Source organism: Tachysurus fulvidraco, chromosome 24 (genome assembly GCF_022655615.1).
Source record: "Tachysurus fulvidraco isolate hzauxx_2018 chromosome 24, HZAU_PFXX_2.0, whole genome shotgun sequence".
Taxonomy (NCBI): domain Eukaryota; kingdom Metazoa; phylum Chordata; class Actinopteri; order Siluriformes; family Bagridae; genus Tachysurus; species Tachysurus fulvidraco.
In genome coordinates this window covers 12,936,607-12,960,001 of record NC_062541.1, presented here as the reverse complement: position 1 = coordinate 12,960,001, position 23,395 = coordinate 12,936,607, and the positions used below count along the sequence as shown (strand labels likewise).

Sequence of the window (23,395 nt, the reverse complement as noted above, 5' to 3'; positions counted from 1 at the left end):
AAACGTTTAAGTAAAAGACAGATTTTATAGATAACACATTGTAAGCAAAAAGGTGGAGAATGTAATACACTGCACACAGGAACTACTCAGGGTTGTGCTGTTTCTCTCCGGTTGTAAACACGCCGCCGCACATTAACCGGAAATCCCCAGGCTTGTGTTTTGTTTGACGTGTTTGAGAAGATGGGACCTGAAAATGACGCTTCGCCTTCAGCAGGTCTGCAGTCCGCTGTAAAACAGGTTCAGCTCGAAGGCCTGGTAAGAACAGAGAGTACACATGTGTGTCGTTGCTTAAAGAGCTGATGTTTACAGGAAATAAAGACATAATCATGAAAGTAGCTCACAGCTCAGAGTCAAGGAAAGTTTTAACTCCATAAAGGCACTGAGTTACTTTTACATTAACACTGTGACATGTCACATTAACACTTAAAGGCGGGGTCTCCGTTGTTAGAAAGCCAATGTCGACATTTGAAACCACCAAAACAAACACGCCCCTAACCCAAATGGGTCCCGCCCCTGTATCGATAGCTCCGCCCACACATACATACGTAACCCAGGCAACTAACGGAAAGAAATGTGTCTTTATCATAGTTGAAGGGAAGAACAATACAATTGCAGATAAACAAACAAGCATAATAATGTAAAGGACAAAGGCATATATTAGTTCTGTGTAACAAAGCAAAACCAACGTTACTCACCTATCGAGAAGGAAAAAAGCGCCTCGGCGTCTTAAGTAAAGTTGGCCACATATTCACAGGTTGGAGTTTCCTGAGTCAATAACTCTTGAGCTAAACGCTGTTCCTACACAAATAACACCTCTTTTCTATCGTAGTAATGTCGAGAGGCAGCTACAACCCAATTTTCCTCAATTTCAGCTTTTCTCCGCGGTGGACAAAATACACAAGTCTCTATGTGCGGACGACTGAGAGACAGATTCCAAGGGACCGTCTGCAAAGTGCAAAACCCGAAAAGTGAATACTAAAAACAGTCAATAACTTCACTGTGATACACTGTACCTGGGGCTTTCTTTAGGGGGGCTTAGTCCTCAGTGAGTATTTAAAACAAGAAGAGTTTTATATTATATAATTATATGACTACATAGTAAGCCAAAAGTTATTATTAAGGTATTATTTAAAATGGCAAAAGTGGACAATAAAATGTTATGCATGATGTAATGATGCCAGTCTTGAATCAAATCAGTTCATGTATGTGTGCATTCTCTTCAAACAGTGTGTCCAATTAATAAAAAAAAATTCACAAGACAAAGACCAAGTCAATAAATGTTATTTATTATTTAGTATTAAATGGTTTGTTTGCATTAATATTTTGTTGTGCTATCAACTCTGGTAATAAGAATAGTGACATTTCACTGCTTTTGGTTGCCGTATTTGTGGCTTTCCGCCGATTAACGTTATAGATAAATGCCTCCAGCTCTGACTGACTCTGAGCTTCTCCGTTCAAATAAAGCAGACGGCTGATGATGCACTTTTGAAAGACTACAACGTAAAAGCAACGTAAAAAAATCGCTCTTGGATTTCTAAAGCATTTCTTAAACTTTGGCCATGTGCTTTTGTTTATGTTCCGTGTTCACGTGTCTGCCCCGCCCTTGTCTCTTCCTCCCCGCCTCTGCACACCTGTTCCTCATGTGGTTAATTGTCTTGTCAATTTAGCCGAATCCTTGTCGTCTTTTGTCGTCATTGGTCTCGTCCCTTGTTGCGTCTTGTCGTGTCTTTGTCCCTGTTTTGTGTTTTTTAAGTTAATAAATCAGTTTATTTCTACACTATCCTGCATTTGGGTTTGTTTTTATCCCCACATCGCTGTTGTTCTATCCCCACAACTCAGTTTTCTGAAGCATTCCTCAAACAACGGAGACCCCACCTTTAATTGCACTTAGTTACCTCATAATGAACTGCTCTGTTCAGCAGATCCAGAGACTGTACATTAACACTTATTCAGACAGTCGTGTCTGGTTTGGACACATGCTCATTGTTGGTGGTCACAAACTATAAAACTTTGTGTATGGGGATGTAGCAGCCTGGGAAAACTCTTCATATAGTCACTTTGTAGCGTGTGTGTGTGTATGTGTATATGTGTGTGTGTACACATACATATATACACACACACAGATTGTTAACATGGTCTATTGGACCCCACCGTATGTATGTATGTATGTGTGTGTGTGTGTGTGTATATATATAATTTTAATGTGTATGTATATACACGATGGGGTCCAATAGACCACATGAACAATCTGGGAACTAAACACAAGGTTTTAGATTATTGAAATCTTTTACAACAAATCTTAAATATTTAATATTCAGGATTCTGTGATATTTTTAGTTCTCTGTTTATATGTAGGCCAAAGTGTGATTGAGGAACTGAGCCTGTTAAATGTATAACATGTCTAATCTTTTCTGTTGATTCACTTGTTCAGGTGACATGCTAATGGATTTGATCAAAAAATGTGATCATACCTTTTTGCACAAACTCCTGGAGTCCATGCTCAAATCACAACGTGATTAAAGCATAAAGGGTTGAATTCAACATTAAGAAAATATTTCAGAGATTCTACATTACATTCAGGTCAATCATACAACAATAATGAACATATGGATAAAAAAATAGTGCAATGTTCTAATAAGGTAAAATAAAAAAAATAATGAAATCACAGACACTTATGTACAGCATAGCACTTTTACTGCATGTGGTTTGACATGATGTTTGGATCGGCTCTAAGAGTTTAATCAAGTTTTTGAGTGCAGATATTTAAGGCACAAATCAGGAGCGAGGCATCAATGATACTAAAATAATCTTCTTTTCTTTACCAAGTAATCAGTCTCTCACATGAACAGAGAGTAGCTTTGATTTGATTTGATCTGATCAGTTTTGTCTGTGTGTTTTATCAGTATGCTTGACATTTCCTATGTTATGTACTCAAATTTAGTCCATATGGTTTGTGCTGTCCCAGGAGCGAACAGCATGAATTCAGAACACGAGGCAGGTCAAAGCTCCAGCATTTTTACTTGATTACATATTATTCAGGTTATATTATTCAAGAAGAAACCTTTATTTTTGTCACAAATATTACAGCACAGTGAAATTCATTTCTTCGCATATCTCAGCTTTGTTAGGGAGCCGAGGTCAGATCACAGGGTCAGCTATGATGCAGCTCTCTGAGCAGAGAGCATTAAGGGCCTCGCTCAAGGGCCGAACAGTGGCAGCTTGGCAGCTCTGGGGCTTGAACCATGACCCTCTGATCAGTAACCCACTTAAGCTACCATTTAAGGCATGGACATGGAAGTTTGTTCCCTAAAATATTAATTTGAAGATCTAATCTTGTGCATCTTAAGTGTTAAGTGGAAACAAGAAAAGCGATACAGTGAAGACTAGACGAACTTTTCACCGTTTTTTTTTCCACACAGATCGATATTCAACGAACGAAAAGATTGTTACAGCAGATTTACCTGAGGTATTATGTTGCTGAATATGGTTACACGGTGAAGCAGTCGTTGTTCAGCTTCTTTATTCCCTGTAGCTGGATGTGAAAGGCTTCAGCATGAAGCGTGATCCTCTTGGCTTCAGCTGTTTGATCGGCATCTAACGATTTACTTCATATTTATACCCGTTATGTGTGGACGTAAACCCGAGGGTGCGGTTCACTTGTTTAACGCTGTACAGCTGATGTTTGAACTAACCTCTGAGTATATTGTTACTTTATGTTCATTCAGTCATAGACTCTGGCAGCATGACTGAGTCCTTTTCTTCCAGGGCTTTAATGCTGATGTTTATACATGTGCACATGCAGACTCCTGTGTCATCCTTTCACACTCAAGGCGCTTTTTAAATTCAAAGCTGAAACAGATTCTCGAGCAGCGAGGAAACCCTTTGCAGCTGACAGACCAGTTGTTTTGACAGTGACAGCAAACAAATGTCGAATCGTTCCCAGTGTCGTATCCGAACGTACAATTTTTCCCAGCATGTCACTGTTGAGAAGAACTATTCCTTCATTACCAGGAGACTAAAAAAAAAAAAAAATGATGTGTATTTTTCTCCTCCTATATACTCTATGGCCAGTAGTTTGTACCCCCTGACCATCACACCTACTTCATGTGCTACTTCACCAAACTGCACAAGCACACCATTGTGCAGAATGTCTTTGTATTTGCTGGAAATCTTTCTAGATGCTCAGAACCCCGCAGCTTCTCCTGAAGCTAGAGGAATAAAGAATCAGGAGTCGCGCGAACACACTCGTGACTCCTGATTGTTTATTCGTCTAGCTCCAGGAGAACCTGCAGCGAGTGTGTGCACGTGCAAGTGTTAAGTGCTTCAGCACTGATCTCTCCATAGTCTCGAACCACAAGCTAAAGTACGTCAATCTTTTCCCTTGTGGTGTACACGCAAGTAGATATAGACGCTGACGTATCAATCAATCAATCAATCAATCAATCAATCAATCAATCAATCAATCAATCAATCAATCAATCAATCAATCAATTAATCAATCAATTGGGAATTGGTTCACCAGCTCAACGAGCACATGCTGATGTGACGGACTTCTAAGTAACATCGTTTCCCAAAACTCAGACATAAAGTCTTTATTTATTAAAGAACATGGAATTTGTTCCGTTTATCGTTCCGCTTCAATGCTGTGAAACATCCATGAAGCAAGACCCTGTTAACACTATAAACAGTCATTTCCTCTCCAGGGTTTCTTTTTTCTCTCTAATCTTTTTGACATAAATATTTAACTTCGGTTAAACTGAACATGTCGGCAAGTTCGTCCTTCACGAGTCTATCGAGTCCATCGTCAAATCCTAACTCCGTGCTCCGATTTATTTATTTTTGTTTTGTTTTGCTCTTTCACTCCTGGCGCCTCACACATTTTTCGTGCCACTAGACTCATTTGCTTTGCAGTACTTTGATGGTAAGCTCCTCGTGATGGGGTGCAATCAGTGTGAGCAGCGGTGGCTGCCATATGTTAGCCATGCAGCAGGTGAGTGTTAGTGAGGCTGTTGGTGCTGTCAGCTCCACAGCTGTGTATTCCTGCTGCTGTCACTACTCCCGACACTCCCCTAAAACACCACCGCACACGAACACTAACCTCAATTGCCTGCCACTGTTAGCTATTAGCTCCTCTTTTATTAAGGTGTGCTGGCATCTGCAAGAGAAGTGTCGAATCTCTTCCTGGTCTGCTAGGCAGCTCTGGTCTAATAAGAAAGCATTTAAAAAAAAAAAAAAAAGATTTCCAAAAGCCAGCAGATTTAGAGTATTTTCCAGTGTTTGCTTTTCAGGGTTTCTCGCTTTGCAGACGTGTTAAAGCATCTCGGATGACTAGCATATTAATTAGATGGTATTAGCCTTGACAGCATCATCATAGGTCACTAAATCAATCAGAGAGCTTGATTAATCCTCACCTCTGCTGGTTTTTTTTTCTGCTATCTGTAACTTTTGTTGCTTTTTTTTTTTTTTGACCTTTTACGTAACCACCCGGCGGATCCCGAACCAATTCGTTCTTAAAAACCTTCCTAGCACAAAGTAGCATTTTCCTTTTTCTCTCATTTCTCAAAAGCTGAACTAAACGAACTCACCACAGCTGTTTGATCGACTTTATCTTGTGTACCAGCCAGGCCCGGTGTCTAGACAGGCTTTTGAGTAGGGTAATTGCTTAAACAGTAACATAGGCCTTGCTTGGGAAGCAGGCAGCAGTAGGTGTACTTTTTGCTTTCAAACCAGAATCATTAGCAGGCAACAACACGATTCCCTTGTTTTTTTTTCTCAATTTGTTTGAAAGCTGTTATCTGGCCCAAGGCACTTGTGCACAAAGAAATGACGATGCTTTCTTGCACCTCATTTAAAAGTGACAGCCCAGGCTGTGGAGTTACAGTTGAGGTGAAACGCCTGCAGGGGGCAGACTGACTCCACTGACTCGTTTTACAAAAGGAAACAAGTGGGGGGAGGTTTGCTTATGTGTCCAGTTATAAGGCTGTCATTTTAAACACCAGGATTAGATTATTACAGACGTATACTATACAGCAACACAACCATTTTCTTCCACACAGCAAATTCACAACGTCAGAGAGCTCTGAAGACCTTTCGTAAAAACACTTTAAATCTTTCTCAGTGGTTTAAAGGCGTTAAAGGTAAAAGAGGTTAAAATTAGGGGTCGAGCCAGAGCCATTAGCCATTCTGAAGCGAGCACGGTTCAGGCTAACGGGTGTAGACCGATCGCTGTTTAAGCTCATTAGAAGGCCACCTGTTTATGTTTTTGTGCAGACCTCCAGAGACAGCGTGTTAACTGCACCAGAGCAGTGCAGGTCACGCTGATGAGCTGAGAGGACGAGCGTCATCTCTTCTGGGTCAGTCTCACGCTAAATAGTGGAGGCGCTCCCCCCGTAAACCCCCCCCCCCCCAACTGTTTCCCGTGATTAATTTACATGATGATTAACTTAGTCACTAATTCGTGTCCCATATGATTTTAATATACTTCAGTATGACACAGGTCAATATTAAGGTCACCCAAAGACCTTTTAATTAAACTGAATTATAAATAACACACACACACACACACACACACACACACACACACACACACACACACCGGTCACACTTTAAGTTCTGATGTTTTACAGACATCAGAACTTTTTATTCGTTTATTCAACAAAGTTTAAACTAGTGACTTAGGAATACTTAAATCTGAATATGCAAATTAGACACACCCCCAACCCCACCTCCTGCCTCTAGTACAGGGGTTTTATACAAACTAATATTTCATACAAGAAAAAAATATTCAGCCTAGATTTTTTTCCTACAAAGTATTAAGAGAGAGACAGAGAGAGAGAGAGAATACAGATCGCCGAACGTGAGTGAAGAAAACTATAAGGATGACCAATGGATAAGGAAGGACAAAGTATGTAAATATACAGCAAAACAAAACATACAAGATAAAAAAATCGTCAAATACGAGAAAGTAAACAAGAACAGATAAAAGAGCACGTTAGTAAATCAGAGTTGATTACATGTGGACAGATAACAGGCTCCTAGTTTATCAAGGGGGTTCACTTTTATTTGCTCGCTTTCAGGGTGGTCACCTCTTGACTTTCCCAATGATGTCTTTCTTTCTTTCTTTCTTTCTTTTTCTTTCTTTCTTTCTTTCTTTCTTTCTTTCTTTCTTTCTTTCTTTCTTTCTTTCTTTAAACGAACATTGTGTGCATATCAGCGAGAGCTTTCACTCCACACTCTTATCTTTACACTCCTCTGAAAGGCCCAAACACGATCATAAAATGTGTTTAAATGTTCTCAAGTTAGAGAGTTACACTGAATAAGGATGTTCTTGTCTCCTGCTCGTTACCGAGTCAGCAGCTGTGTTCGGTTTCCTGAGCGAGACGCTGAAGGACAGAAGATTTTCCACTTTGGTTTAATCACCAGTGTAGCACCACGCAGTCCTTTTCTCTCGCAGATGTTTTACACATGTGAACGTTCCGGCAGGATGTGAGGACGAGTGGGTGAGAGAACCGTGGCGTCTACACGCATCGTCTGCATCGAGAGCGCAGGAGCCGGGACTCCATTAGCTGCGAGCTTCCAGTTCTTCCAGAGCAGGAGTAAAAGAGATTGATGGCTATATTGCTGCATGTGTGCTAAAAAAGAAACAGGCGAGCATATGGATAAAATAAAAAGCCGGAGCAAGGCGATGACTGTCCTTGAACGATGGCCGTCTGCCACGGCGTCTCCAGGGTGCAGTCCACTATAGAGATTAACGATACTCTTAAAGACAGAAGTCTGCAGAGATGTACGATAAACAAAGTGCGAGCGTGTACAAGCATGAAGCATGCAAATAAATAGCTGCAAATATCCCAGAGAGGATACACATACATGTGACATGTGGCCAGCCCAGGAAAGAGTTTCTGACTGGCAAAGAAGAATAGATGGTAAGAAATGTAGTACTGTAGGTGGCATGCAGTTTGTAAACAAGAAGGAGAGCACATGCTTCATGTTTTTAAACTAATGACGGATTTAATGCTTAGAAAAACGTCTGGGCTTCATCAGGGCTCTGTGGTTTCCTCTCAAAAACGTGCCTGTAGGTGGACTGTGTATGGACTGTGATCTCCTTCCTCTAGTGGTGTGTGTGTGTGTGTGTGTGTGTGTGTGTGTGTGTGTGATGTGTCCATAGTCATCCTATAACCCTGACCAGTAGGATGAACGAATGAATGATTCCAATATTAATATAAGTGTCTAAATCGAAGGTATTTTATTTTGAAATGGAAACATTTTATTTTGGTTTTATATTAAAACTTCTGTTTCAGTCCACTGTAATATTTTGGGGTTATTTCACACCTAGACATCCATTTTTATTTTTTACCCCCCTCGACCACCCCCCACCCCCGAGTCAGGGCAGTATCTGATGGGTTTTACGCACACTATCACATATACTTTGAAAAGACGGAGGAGCTTTGAACATAATTTAATTAAATATCATTTATACTCTTAATTTTCTTTTATTAAATCATTAAAACGAATTAAGTCCAAGTATTTCACGTACTTATAGAATATTGTAATATCGAGGTCGTTATTTGGCAGAATTTTCCCAAAGTGCAGAAATAATGGGCTTTATTTTAATGAAGATATTCCGCAGGATTGATATCCATGGTGCATCAGAGCTCCACAGTCTTCTATGAGAAAGCGAACGGATTAACAACACTAAGTTTATCTGCTTTTGTGAGAAGAGATTCAGTACAGAGACAGCTTTACTCCTGAGGGAAGGGACGAGGGATTGAGTATGTCTGACAGACGGTGGTGACTATACGCTAGCTCGCTCTTCATTTGTCCTCTTGGCTACCTTTTACAGCAGCTTAGCCCGTTGTTGGTCACGACTTTGTTCAGGGACCACTCCATCCATGAAGACCTTCATTTGGCTTCAGTAATTATTATTACAGGACAAACCTTTAATTCATAGCTCATTGGGCAAGTGAAAACACTTGCGCGTTTGCCCAGGACTGTTCCTGTGTGTGCCTTGAAATTGACAAAGTCAAAAAGCTAACCTAATATAACACATGGCAAGCCATTCTGCTAGGTCAGTGCATTAATTGAGGGATACAATCGAGTTTATAGCGATTATCCAGTTTTAATGTTGAATTTCTCAAGAAAAAGTCAGCAAAACTTTGTCCAGAGTTTCGGCTGTGACCCGTGCTGTTCTGTCCTCACGTTGCACGTAAAAGATTTTACTGGAGTCTGGCTAATGCCTTTATTTTCTCTTGTGTAGGATTCTTGCTGAGTGTCTTATGCTGGTGGTTTCAGTGGACAAAGGTTTCTTGTGCACATCCGATTATCAGACCTGTATGCGGTTCTTCCCCAAACTGTTGCCACAAATTTGGAAGGAAAGAAGTGTCTAGAACGTCTTTGTATGGAACATAGATTCCCTAACTTGTACGGTGACAATGCTCCTGTGAACAAAGTCATGAAGACATGGTTTGAGAAGGTTGGAGTGGAAGAACTCTAGTGTCCTGCACTGAACCCTGACTCAACCCCAGTGAACACCTTTGTGATGAACTTGAACACTGACTGAACCCCAGACCTCCTCAATCTGACTCTACCCCACTGAACACTGACTGAACCCCAGACCTCCTCAATCTGACTCTACCCCACTGAACACTGACTGAACCCCAGACCTCCTCATTCTGACTCAACCCCACTGAACACTGACTGAACCCCAGACCTCCTCACTCTGACTCAACCCCACTGAACACTGACTGAACCCCAGACCTCCTCACTCTGACTCAACCCCACTGAACACTGACTGAACCCCAGACCTCCTCACTCTGACTCAACCCCACTCAACACTGACTGAACCCCAGACCTCCCCACTCTGACTCTACCTCACTGAACACCGACTGAACCCCAGACCACCTCACTCTGACTCTACCTCACTGAACACCGACTGAACCCCAGACCACCTCACTCTGACTCAACCCCACTGAACACTGACTGAACCCCAGACCTCCTCACTCTGACTCTACCTCACTGAACACCGACTGAACCCCAGACCACCTCACTCTGACTCTACCTCACTGAACACCGACTGAACCCCAGACCACCTCACTCTGACTCAACCCCACTGAACACTGACTGAACCCCAGACCTCCTCACTCTGACTCTACCTCACTGAACACTGACTGAACCCCAGACCTCCTCACTCTGACTCAACCCCACTGAACACTGACTGAACCCCAGACCACCTCACTCTTACATCATCAGTATCTGATCTCACTAATGCTCTTGTAGCCGAATGAACACAAATCCACACAGTCACGCTCCAACATCTAATGGAAAACCTTTGCAGGAGAGTAGAAGTTATTGCAGCAAAGTGGGAACTAAATCTGGAATAAAATGTTCAAGCATATTTGTGTGATCTCCACAAATCTTTGGCCATAGACAATGAAGTGCTATATTTTTAAACAAATGAGCACATTTTCTTCTTTTACTGGTACTAACTACATGACCACAAGGTTCCTGTTTTATGGATTTATCCAATTTAATAAACTCACTCTAAATATATTGTCGTTAATCACTATTTTTTTTTTCTTTTTTCCTCCCTGGGCCTTTTGTCGTGTTCTCTGCTGTAAGATTTCTGTCATTTTTCACTGTCCTCTCACTGCTAACGTAAACAGACCTCCTGTGACTTGCAGACATGTATACCGTCTTGCACATATCTCACACAGGGGCTTATTAATTATTTTTTTATTTCTTGTTTTGATGAAAATTCTCCTCACTATGAAAGAACCAGTACAGACAGGATAATACCAGGACAATGTGGGATCAGGGGTATTGTGTGAACATGACGTATAATAAAGGCTGATAAATTAATGCAATCAGATTTCAATTTGTTAAAAGATTTACCGTTTCTTTGCTTGTATTTGAATCACCCTATAATTATATACTGCTTCAGACATTGGCAGTAGCTTTACACTTTCGGTCTTATCCACATAGGCCTGGCGTGGCTGCAGTTTTTTTTTTTTCCAGTGTTCTCTGTGGATTACTGAGTTTCCTGGATTGGACTGGTGTTCATTTGATATCTTAGATTTGTCAGATCTTCAGAGCTGTTTTCGAACTCCCTAGCAGGCTTATTAAACATGAACAGTAATAGATCATGCATTTAGATGAAAGATCATGCATTTGTATTGTACATCCACTCAGTCTCTAATTATATATAGATATACCTGTGTATTACTACATATCCCTGGTGGTTCAGCGTCAGGATCCTACGCTCTGGCCATGGTGGCCCAGGTTTGATTCCTAGTCAGGACTCAACCCAACCACGAATGGGATGATGGTGGTTCTGTGGTGACCCCGAACAGGACTAGCCTAGGGGTTATAAATAAAAACTGCTATGATTTGTACAGTATACTTCCATCCATCTGGTTCATTGCGTTTTATCTTTAGCTGTTTGATAGATAAGTAAGTCTGTTACAGGGATGTAACTTGTCATCTAGGGACCGAGTGTTAGTGGCTTCTGTGTGCATTTAAGGTTCATCCAGAGATGGCGAGGAGCTCGAGCAGGGCACAACAATATGACAGGTTATTGTACTATATGGTTAAAAGTCTCCAGACACCTGACCATCACAGCCATATGTTGTTCTTTCTTGAACTGTTGCGAAAAAAGTTAATACATGGCATTTTATGCTGTAGTATAATAATTTTCCTTCAGTGGAACTAAGAGGCCCAAACACCAGCATAACAACTCCCCAGTGCATAAAGCACAGAGCTCCATGAAGACATGGTCTGAGAAGGTTGGAGTGGAAGAACTCGAGTGTCCTGCATCGAACCCTGACTCTGACTCAACCCCACTGAACACTTTTGTGATGAACTGGAACACAGACTGAACCCCAGATCTCCTCACTCTTACATCATCAGTGTCTGATCTCACTGATGCTCTTGTAGCTGAATGAACACAAATCCATAAAGCACACTAGAAACATATTGTCTGTTTATTCTGGATAATGTATTGTATTCACTTAAATTTTAGTTTTTAGATTATGTTCTAACTTGTAACCAAAAAGACACTTAAAAGTAAAACAGGGGATCACAAACCTTATTTTTCTTCATTTTACCCAAATCAATTAGGAAAAATGGTTTAAAGACACACACCCCTGTAGGTGTGGATGGGTGAAGTCTTTGGCCATCAGAGGTCACAGAACCGCAGTGTTTGGAGCTCATACTGGCTTTTCTCTTGTCTCCTGGAATCTGGCCTAATGGCCCCTGTGCCTTTTTTCCCCAGCCTGTCAGTTTTATTGATAATCAGACAACAGGCTTTTGGTTGAAGCCAGAGCTGAGAGCACAGAAACCATGCCAGCTTAGACTGTGTTGCTCTTTCTGAACAGTTCATACTTAAGCGTATGAGATTATGATCGTTATTTATCATCTACAAATCCCCCGCACTGGAAGTGTACAGGCATCAAATATGCTGATGGATCAGTGAAATGGTATTCTCAGAGTTATTAGGATGAATTCATCAGCTTATTGATGCTCGCCAGGCTTTCCAGGGAGGGATTAGTCCGACTGATTTGTCCCAGTAGATCTCTTGGCTAACCTGATGGAAGGGTTGCTGTAATCTAATTTAAACATAAGTGTGGGAGTGTAGATCCTTGTTACGGTATATGGACTTTGTCATATTTTTAAGAAAAACAAAGTCAACTGTCTGCCTTCATATTTCTTGGGAGATCTTTTAGCTTCATGCTTCTTTCCTCACTGTCTACTTTTGTTAAGTCTCTAGGCTCACACGCTTCCATAGACTTCTTACCTATAGGAGAGAATTGATCTGTGCCTGTTTCAGCCCCATGGCGCCTCATTAGTCTCCAAAGCAGCTGCCATTTAGATAACCCCAAAACAAGCATCATTACCGAATGGCACTTGGGGTGAGTTATGAAATTATTGTCACAAGCTTACGAAGGAGAATTACATTCTGGATTTCTCATTGCTTTCATAAGGCTGCGTGACTTATGCTCATGACTCGTTCTGTGCTGTTAAAAGAACACTTTGCGGAGTAAAGCTATCATCGTCCCCCGTGAAGTAAATCACAATTTGTGAAGAAAAACCCCCAAAACTGTCTGCTCCAGTCCAGCAAATGTTTCACCACTGTCTGTTCAAAGTATATTTGACTAGTTTGGTACAGAAAGTTCTGGATAGTTGCAATAACAAGCAGAGTCATTATAACATGGACACTTTACAGATGCAGGTACAGGATTTGACATACTATAGAATTGGATATGTAGCTAGCTAATAAAAATTATGCTATTACCGATAATACATCACATAGCAACGTCGGAGAACTAAACTGTCCTTGTCACGAGGTGACACGGTGAGACACAGGCGAGTGAGGATCCAAATGCAGTTTAAGGTTTTTTAATAAACAAAACACAAACAAACCGGCAGGCAACGCGGAACAAACAGGAAACGGGAACACGGACATGCACACACCAACAACGACCAACAACATTGAAGTGAACAGACAGAGTATATATGGTGAACGGAAACCAATCACAAAACAGAGACAGACAAGGACTAAGACAAAACACCTGGGGAAGAGATTGAATGTAATTAGTGTCCATGGTAACAGATAGGTGGGCGGGGTCAACAATTAACATCAGGGAGAGACGGCAGACAGAAACAAGGGGAAAACACAGACAGACACATTACAGACCTCTTACACAGGAAATATAATTTAGCCTGTATGCTAGCAAGTAAATCCCTTTGTCACTGACATGCAAGTTTCGGTAATGTTGTAGCATGTAGATGAACGGTTTGTTGCTCGTCTAGCTCCATTATGGGTTATTTAATCTCGTTAACTTAACCTCTGGCTTAGCTAGCAAACATTGGCCCTTCATTCTTTTTTGTATCACAGTTGTGTGTACACAAAAAACTTTCTGCCCGATTTGCGTAGGTCTAGAAAACGCTGTTATTCTTTTTCTATACCCGATCGCCGTTGCTAATCGTACATATCGTAGCTGTCGGGCGGAAACCTCGTATGTCCACATGTTTTGAATTTCATTTTTTTTTCACATATCGATGCTATTGGTCAGTCCCCACATGGGTCTGTTATTTTTACAAGTTATTAACCAATATAAAGTCTTGAAAATAGCTTGAGTGCAAATCTCTTAACTCCTTTGGACACTTAGACTGTCCACCTCTTCTTCACTCCGCGGCAGAGCTTAGCGGTATATTTCTCCTCAAGAAGAGTCGCAACGAATCAACACGTCTTCTGAGGTAAATGTCTTCAAAACACTGGGCTCAAAGAAAAAAATTTTTTTACCCCCGCTAGTTTCGTTGCTTGTCCGAGGACAGGAATTTCGCGCAAGACAATCCACTGCAACGCGGACTAAACCCTGTGCATTGCAGATAAGTTTAAAGTTAAATTTCCTGAAAAATAATGATTTTGGAGATACGAGGATTCCGCCTGACAGCGACGATATGTCGATCACCTAACATGCATTTTTACATTGGATTAGATTGAACTTTGTCATTGCACATGGACACATGATGAACTAAAAGTTTTTATTAAAAAGTTGCTTTATTGTTTCAAACAAGGGATTTGCTAAGCTCGTGGGAAATATTGGTTACAGATGTCCTTTGTCAGAAATTTCTGAAATGGCAAATAAATAAAAGTAGCTACTGGGTTAACCCAGGGATCGTTTTTTTATACAAGTGGGGCAGGGCCGATATGTTTGCGTAAATGGTGCTAATTTAGTGGAGCAACAGAACAAGAGGTCACCAAGAGCTCGCTGGTTCCGATTCCACAGTCATGCTTGGTTGCAAATCTGACTGCACTAAATTGGCCCTGTGGATGAAAGGGATGCCATTACTGTCACTCAGAGACGGTAGCCGGTCATGGGGATCTGAGAGTTTATCTCTGCGTACTTCTGAGCGTGTTCAGGAGTTTAAAAAGGTGCAGACTGGCTGCTGGTAGTTGTGTGATGTGGAGAAATGGGTAGTGGCTGGGAATTTGGAGAAATTGGTGAAAAAAAATCATAGTTTAGCTATAAAATGACAGTTATTATAGGCTTGGAAACCCACAAAACAGACTGCTGCAAATGTTCTTAAGAAACGTTTGTGGAATTTAAAATTGTAGCTTTTTCTCTACTTTCTGCCAAGCCTCTATTTTTCAAATGTAAGATTTTTTTTCTTTCCCCAGCAAAAATCAAGCACTTGTTGGCTTCGGTGAGAAATTACCTCCAAGTACTGGCTGAAGGTGAGGAGGTGGTTCAGATTAATGGATCGTTTGCACGGTATTGATCCCCCACCCCTTCGGTGGTCCTCTAATCCCCATCAAGCTCTCAGAGCCATAAGCATGGGCCAACTTTTTTAACCGTGTCTTTACTCTGGCTCTAGCATGTACCTCTAAGCTCTCGTCGCACCGACTTAGTGCTCTGGCTCCTGTTTTCCCTCATCGCAAAAAGCATATTTTTTAGACTTATTTTTTATGAAAATTTAAGCGAAGTCATCTCTGGTGGTCGGCATTAGAAAATCTGTTACGGCGCTGAGAGCAAGTCTCCCGGACACGAGAGATCGATAATGCTTTGTTGGCAGGACGGAGGCTCTCAGACGACGTTCTTATCTCCACTCAGGGATCCTTACTCCTGCAGCTGGCTCGAGTAATCCTTTGTGATCACTTTAAAGGGTTATGCAGAGTACAGTTTCAGCTTCACTTTTTCAAACGATGTAGATTCATCGCTGCTCTGTACTTTAATTACCGCCTGTGTTCACTATAGAAAGGGCAGATTCATTCTGCTCTGTTAGCAGCATCTCATGTTATACGGTTTTATACAACAATGATGGTTAATCAGAGGCTGAGCTCAGTAACTGTAGCGGTCTGTTCCAGGGACCTTTGGTCTAATTTTAATATTCGGATATTCGTAAGAGATAATGTAGGGATATTCTTTTAACCTAAAAACTGAGAAACAGGAAAACTATCTTTAATGTTGTGTAATTAAGTTTCATTTCAGCATTTAAAAAAAAATCCTACACATGTTCATGTTTGACAGACATAATATACTGACACCTTAAACTGAAAAAAAAATTTAATGCATAGTGAAAATGTTACTGAATATCAGCTTAGTATGTCAGCCAGTCAGACTTTGTGAACCTTCTGACTGAAAATTTAATTAGATGATGTTTTATCAACTTTGATAATTATTGTAGTTGCGTATTGTAATCCACCAGAACAGACATCTGCATGTCAGGCTCAACCACGTGCAAAGATGATGTCATTTAAAAAAATAAAAAATAATACACACACACACACAATTTTGAAATCATTTTAGAAATATTTGTTTCAGCATTAAAACATACCATCTCTCCTTCTGTCTTGTCATCAAGCTGGGACGTTCCCATCTTTTTGATATTCACACCTCGATTCCAATTCACTGGTCAGAGATCACTAAAACTGAAGGGAAACTTCTTCACATTCAGTTTGTGTTTCCAGTCTCCAGCGTGTATGAATAGATCAGTGGAACAAAAAGCGTAGTGTGACCACACCATTTTAATTTCAGATTAGATCTGTCACACACAAGCACACAGTACGACTTGTAGTGAAACGCTTTTTCCGAATGTCCATGACGATAAACATAGAACTGATGTAAACCAGAATTTACAGGTATGTAGGTAGGATATACAGATCTAATGTAGGGGATGTAAAAGCGAGATCTAAGCATCAGTATTAATATGGAATATTTAAGACAGACCCTTATTGGGCCTGCTACAGATACCCGTCATTGTGGTAAAACCACTCTGTTTTATATAAATGTCAATATGTCTTTGGAAATTGACAAGTCTTGGGAAGGTGTCATTAACGAGGCATTACAGCAAGTCAGGCTAGCTCATCTAGTACATTAGTTGCTTCAAATATTTAATAATAATCTGCTAAACCAGAGATGGAGGTAGTAGAGACGAGGATGTTGAGGTTCTCTTTAGGAGTGCTGAGGATGGACAGGATTAGGAACAAGCACATCAGAGGGACAGCTCAGGAAAAGGTTTTGGGGACAAGGTCAGAGAGAAGAGATTGAGATGGTTTGGACATGTACAGAGGAGGGAAATTGTTATATTGGTAGAAGGATGTTGGAGATGGAGCTGCCAGGTAAGAGGTCAAGAGGAAGGACAAAGAGGAGATATACAGTATGGATTTGTTGAAAGAGGACATGAAGGTAATTGGTGCGAGAGTAGCGGATGCTGAGGCTAGAGTTGAAAAGCAGAAGTAGAAGTAGAAGGATCTAATAATTCAGTAATAGCACTGCCCAGTGACTGACCTCAGCTCTGTAACAAGCTAGGACATGTGAAGGACATGAGAAGAAAATAGTGTTGGTAATGATACATATCTTCCTTTTTGCTGGCCTCTCTCTCTCTCTCTCTCTCTCTCTCTCTCTCTCTCTCTCTCTCTCTCTCTCTCTCTCTCTCTCTCTCTCTCTCTTTCTCTCACTCTCTCTCTCACTCTCTCTCTCTCATATATAAATAATTGCATGGCTGATGATATTGACATTGCCTGAGAACATATGAAAAGTTTTACCAGGAAGAGTTTTGACATTAATTGCACTGATGCTTCTGATGATTCATACAGAGGCACTAGGGAGGTCTGAGTGATCGCACTATTGAATCCTCAGCTTTATTGCTTAGTCTAACTGAGAGTAATATTAATTCTCCTGCCTGTTGTGTGAGCGCTGAGTGACCGAAGCTTTAAAACTGTACCAGGCAAGCTAAGCATTTGTCACATAGCTAACTCGCTTTCTTTTTAAATGACTTCTCTGTTCAAGGGACGCCTCATGAGTTTGGAGTGAGGGGGGAAAATATACACACTTATGGATTCCTGGATTTTTCCTTATTTTCTAGGGATTCATATATGTAGTATTGTCTACCATGTCTTTCCCATATGAGGAGTAGGTCAGAAATACCTCAGTACGGTTTGAGCATCCTGTAATGCAGCGCAATGTGATTTTCATTGTCAAGCCTTGTAACACGTGTTCAGTTCCGCTTGGGTTTTGCGTGTTTAAAGACTTGCTGTTTGTCTCTGCAGGTAGTGCTAAAGATCATTAAACACTACCAGGAGGAGGGACAAGGCAGTGAGGTGGTGCAGGGAGTGCTGCTGGGACTGGTGGTGGATGACCGACTAGAGATCACCAACTGCTTCCCCTTTCCCCAACACACCGAGGACGATGCTGACTTTGATGAGGGTGAGTGAGAGTGAGGGAGAAAAACGTAAGTGTCCAATAAGTCTTTAGTACACTAAGTGGAAATGTCTGATTTGTTGTGTCCATGTTAAGCAATGAATGTCTCTATCATGTCCCACTCCACAGTGGTGGATAATATAAAGCTCACATGGAAGTAGACACTTATGGCTTTAAGAATTTGTAGTGTTTTTCTGTTGGCGTACAAGGAGCAAATATTTCCCCCAAAAATAAAGAGAGAGAGAGAGAGAGAGAGAGAGAGAGAGAGAGAGAGAGAGAGAGAGAGATGTTAACAAAAAGTAAGATATTTATCATCACCAACTCTTTTCTTCTTATGAAACAGAGAAAGAGAGATTATTCAATTTTAAAATATTACTCAAATTAATCACAACAAAATTAAAATGACCACTGTTTATTTTTGTTTAGTGTTTTTCTTTAATACTTTTTATGAATACAAGTAATTAAAAATAAATGCTACAGCTCCAGAGTCCATTTTCTTCCCCTTTCATGCAAAACTCCAGCACGTAAAAAAAAAAGCGCTGATGGTTTTTCTTGTAGACGTTTGAGGCTTCGTCAGAAGAAAGAATTTGACTTGAACGAATCAAAGCTGTATTATTCTGCCTCTGCCTCTGCCTCTGCAACAGTTATGTCCTTGCAGGCTTGAACGTGTTTTCAGTTAGATAGAAACCGATGAGAGTTAAAAAAATACCTCAGCACTGATGGAGCACAGTTCTGAAAGGAAAATCAGATTCAGCTCTGAGAGGATGTGACTGACTAGGCCACTGTCTTTTATCTTTTCCTTTCCGTACACACACACACACACACACACACACACACACACACACACACACACACACACACAAGAGAAGAGGTAAGCATCGTATGTTTCCGGAGCTGCAGGGGAAGCGTGAAGCTCATCATCTCCTGGGTGTTACAGAGACAAAGAACAGAAAAAAGGAAGTGGGAGACAGACAGAAGGACAGAGAGGGATTGACACTTTGTAATCCACACACACACACACACACACACACACACACACACACACACACACACACACACACACACACACACACACACACACACACACACAGGCAGAGTGGGAGCACAGATCCCTTGCTGCCCTTATGCAAAAAAGGATTTCAAGATCCCTTTGAAACCTTAAGACATGGCAGGGGAAAAGAAAGGGGCTGTACCTTCAGATATTAGTAAAAATAAACACAAAAAAGTCACCCAGTAGCGTCAAAGGCACAGCGAAATGTCGGAAACGTTTAAAGTGCTGGGAATTATTAGGCATGTGTGATCCAACAGAAGTGTCATATTGTTATGCTGTCACAATACACACTACTGTATATCTCAGTGATTAGGTTTGTGGGAAAAGACAAGGGGACTGTTGAAGTACGTACTGTAACATTAGAGAATAAGAGGTGTGATGGGGGAGGGTGGTGGCTTGATTAAAGGTGAAAGGCTTTGTTGAAACAGCAGGAATAAAGTAATATGTAATATAACAGTAAAAATAATAACATGATTCAGTGCAAATACAGTACAAGACTTCACGTGGTTCCTCTTGTCTCCCTAATGTGGTCACCTACCAATTTCCACCGGCTCCATACGGCAACAGCTAAAACCATAGAAGGATGAAGGCGAACATGTGGTCAATTCCTTATATGATGGTTGATCATCCCATGCCAGATCTTTCCACTAGACGTTGGAGTGTGACTGTGTGGATTTGTGTTCATTCAGCTACAAGAGCTTTAAAGAGATCAGACACTGATGTAAGAGTGAGGAGGTCTGGGGTTCAGTCTGTGTTCCAGTTCATCTTAATTAAAGGTGTTCAGAGGGGTTGAGTTAGAGTCAGGGCTCGAGTTCTTCACTTTATCCTCGTCTTCATGGCACTAGGGTGGTATTACCTTCCATACTGGCATACTTTTCATGAAGGGAAATCTTTATGCTACATTACAGCATATAAAGATGTAGTATTGTCTAGTCTACACATACTTCTTACCATATGGACTCAGAGCTCTTTGTTGCATACATACCTGATACATTTTTATACAACTGAGCTATTGAGGGTTAAGGGCCTTGCTCAGGGACCCAACAGTGGCAGCTTGGTGGTCCTGGGATCGAACTCAGAACCTGCCGATTTGTAGCCCAACACCTTAACCACTAGGCTACACACATATATATGAATAATGTAGATTTTTCTTGTCTAGTCAGCTAGGTTTAACTGTAAAGTACTATCCTGAGCTTTAAATACTCATTGTAATACTCTCATGAAACCAGATGTAAATTCAGTATTATAGTGACTATAATATAGTCTAATGTTTTAGTTCTGAAAATTGTAATGAAGAGGCTGCAGGCATGAGATTCTAAAGTCTTTTTAAATGTGTGAAATGTGCATCACGTTGAAATCGCTTCACTTTGCCGAGAAAAGTCGGCTAAACAGTGTTACCGAAAAACAACAAATCATTCGTAGATCCATAATTTCCAGCTAAGGTTGCTCATGTAAATTACATTTCCGAAGAACATACACAATCAAATGCGTTCTCCCTACAGAGTTAGATGTTAACCGTTAGCACCGGGCGTAAAGCATCCAGGCAGGTAGCAGGTGCTTTCTACATTTATCTAATAATTGCCTGCTCACTTACATTACAGCATTACACCAGGCTGCCAGTTTAACATTAATTCACTTGGAAATGAATTTTACAGGCTACGGATTCAGCAGTACATGTTTTTTTTTTTTGCAGGTTCAGCAAAAAAAAAAAAAAGAGAAACCAATGTCTTGACATTTACAAAGTCATTATTACATTTTTAAACAGTGCAATTAAATGAAGAAAATACATTACATTACACTCTGACAGTCAGCGTAAAATGAATTACTCAGCGTGCGTTGTTTCAAGCCATTCAGAAGGACAACCGAGCGCTGTCTGGCTTCTCACTGTTAGAAACAAGGCTATTGCCTTTGTTTCATTCTTTGTCATTTATTCCAAAGTCCTTGCATGTATCGTGACCTGTAGATCCCTGCGACATGGGAAAAGTGGAGATGCTGGAAAATGTTTTAGCATCAAAGTTGTAGTACAATTGTTTTCCATCCACGCTGTATTTTAGCATTATTATTATTATTATTATTATTATTATTATTATTATTATTATTATTATTATTATTATTATTATTTTCCTTTTTAAAGGATACATGTCAAAGTTATTACTCTGTCTTCAGGGCAAACACGCTCTTCCTGAAAAGAATCCCTAACTCAGCTTGAGTAAAGACAGAGAGAAAGCGAGAGGAAGATGCCTGCTGACTTTATTTACATCTTTCAGCAATTTGTTGTCTCCTTATTTAACAGTTTCTAAGCTCCGCTCTCGGAGCCCCGCTGCTCTGAACAGTCGAACGTCTCGTCTCATTCAGCACTGCAGCACATCTCTTTCAGTTTCTCAGCTACTTGCCAAGCCCCTTATCACCCAAAGCACTTTCATTAGTGCAGGGAAACCCCTCTAAACTTTAGAAAGCGGGACAGGATGAAAGAACCGCTTCCGACCCGATTTATAACGACGCAAACGGTTTTCATATCCTGTGCTTAAGTGAAGGTAATTGCCCTTGTTCTTGGCTTAAATGCTCATTATTATTTCATGCACACTCAGGCACTGACCTGTCATAACAGCTTGGCATATGCTCTCAGTTAAATTGGTGTTGGAAATGAGCTTCTGGATCACACTATGAGTCAAAAATGCTTCTGCCAGCTCGATCGGGGAAGTTTGACACCATGGCCCTACATATTATGACCACGCTGAGTTATTTTCACCTAAAACCAACAGTAAGATGGTAAACCACAATTTGTCTCAAAAGCTAATTGAGACAAGTGCTCTGTGTAATCCATTTGTACCCAATTAAATTGGACTTTTTCCTATTTATCAGATTTTTTCTCATTTGTTTATTACGTCTTTGGAAAGTTTGTGTCCTCTGTAAAATTCTAGAGTTCTACATTTTCTGTCACATCTTTATTTATTTAAAAGCAACAGAATGCGTCATATGTATTTTTAATTTGGTGGCATAGTGGTGCAGTTAGGTAGCTTTGTTGCCTCACAGCTACAAGGTCCCTGGTTTGATCCTGAGCTCAGGTCAGCTCTCGGTCCAATGTTGCCCACTTTCCCTTTGCCCAGAGTTTCTTCCTGGTTCATGGTTTTCCTCCTATTTCCCAAATCCAAGCCTTCAGGTGTGCCATTGGTTACTGTAAATTACCCTTAATTGTGCTTAGAAATGGATTACTGTTCTGGCCAGGGTGTATTCTTTAGTATATTTAGTTAGTGACGTGACATACAGAGTATGGGTGACCCATTCTCAGAATTCGTTCTCTGCATTTAACCCATCCAAAGTGCACACACACAGCAGTGAACACTCACACACACCGTGAACACACACCCGGAGCAGTGGGCAGCCATTTATGCTGCGGCGCCCGTGGAGCAGTTTGGGGGGGTTCGGTGCCTTGCTCAAGGGCACCTCAGTCGTGGTATTGCTGGCCCGAGACTCGAACCCACAACCTTAGGGTTAGGAGTCAGACCATTAGGTCACGATTTCCCCCCTTTTCTTTCCTTGAGTCCAGTATTCCTGTGAAAGGCCCTGGTGCCACAGAGACCCTGAACTGAATAAAGAGTTTAATTAGAATAACTGAAGTTGATATGGCTTTAACAGGTTCAGCCTTCTTACTGTTTGGATACTGAGTATTGCTAGCACAGTCTATCCAGGCAAGAAATGATGTAATATTCCGTAATCTGATCCACTGATGTATTTTAGGGTCTGGAAATCATACAGGAAGACACGATTCTACACTAGGAGCCTAAGGGCAGGGTTTGAGTACTGGCTAATATTTTGCAATCTGATGTGAAGGTGACCTAGAGACTATAAGAGGAAGGTAAACGGAAATTGCTCAAAATCTTTACTAGGATTTGAGTTTCTTGATGCACTTCTCTTAAATCCTGGAACTCAGTAAATGCCCTGTACACGTTTAAAATGTTTTATGTCTCAGATCCATGAGGCTTTAGGCTACGTAGGCTGCACTCTAACAGACATGTCAATCATCGCTTCAGGCTTCACCTTTTTTGTACAGCGGAGTTCATTGAGGAGAAATACTGCATCCTTGACTGCTCATGTGTTGTCTTTTACTGCTTCCTGCAACTCGGTTCTTTGTGTTTTACCGCCCTGT

The 23,395-nt window shown here is 40.9% G+C and overlaps 1 protein-coding gene across 2 annotated transcripts in view; it reads left to right on the top strand.

The window, feature by feature from the left end:
* Positions 1-101: 101 nt before the first annotated feature.
* Positions 102-23,395, top strand: part of eif3hb (eukaryotic translation initiation factor 3, subunit H, b) — a 70,161-nt gene continuing 46,867 nt past the window's right edge. The window contains exons 1-2 of one of the 2 annotated variants that reach the window (XM_027175996.2): positions 102-255; positions 18,047-18,203. In XM_027175996.2, the coding sequence (XP_027031797.1) occupies positions 181-255; positions 18,047-18,203 (232 nt within the window). In that variant the 5' untranslated portion in view covers positions 102-180. Of the gene's footprint in view, positions 256-18,046; positions 18,229-23,395 lie in introns of those variants that run through there. The other variant, XM_027175997.2, reaches the window with a different exon arrangement.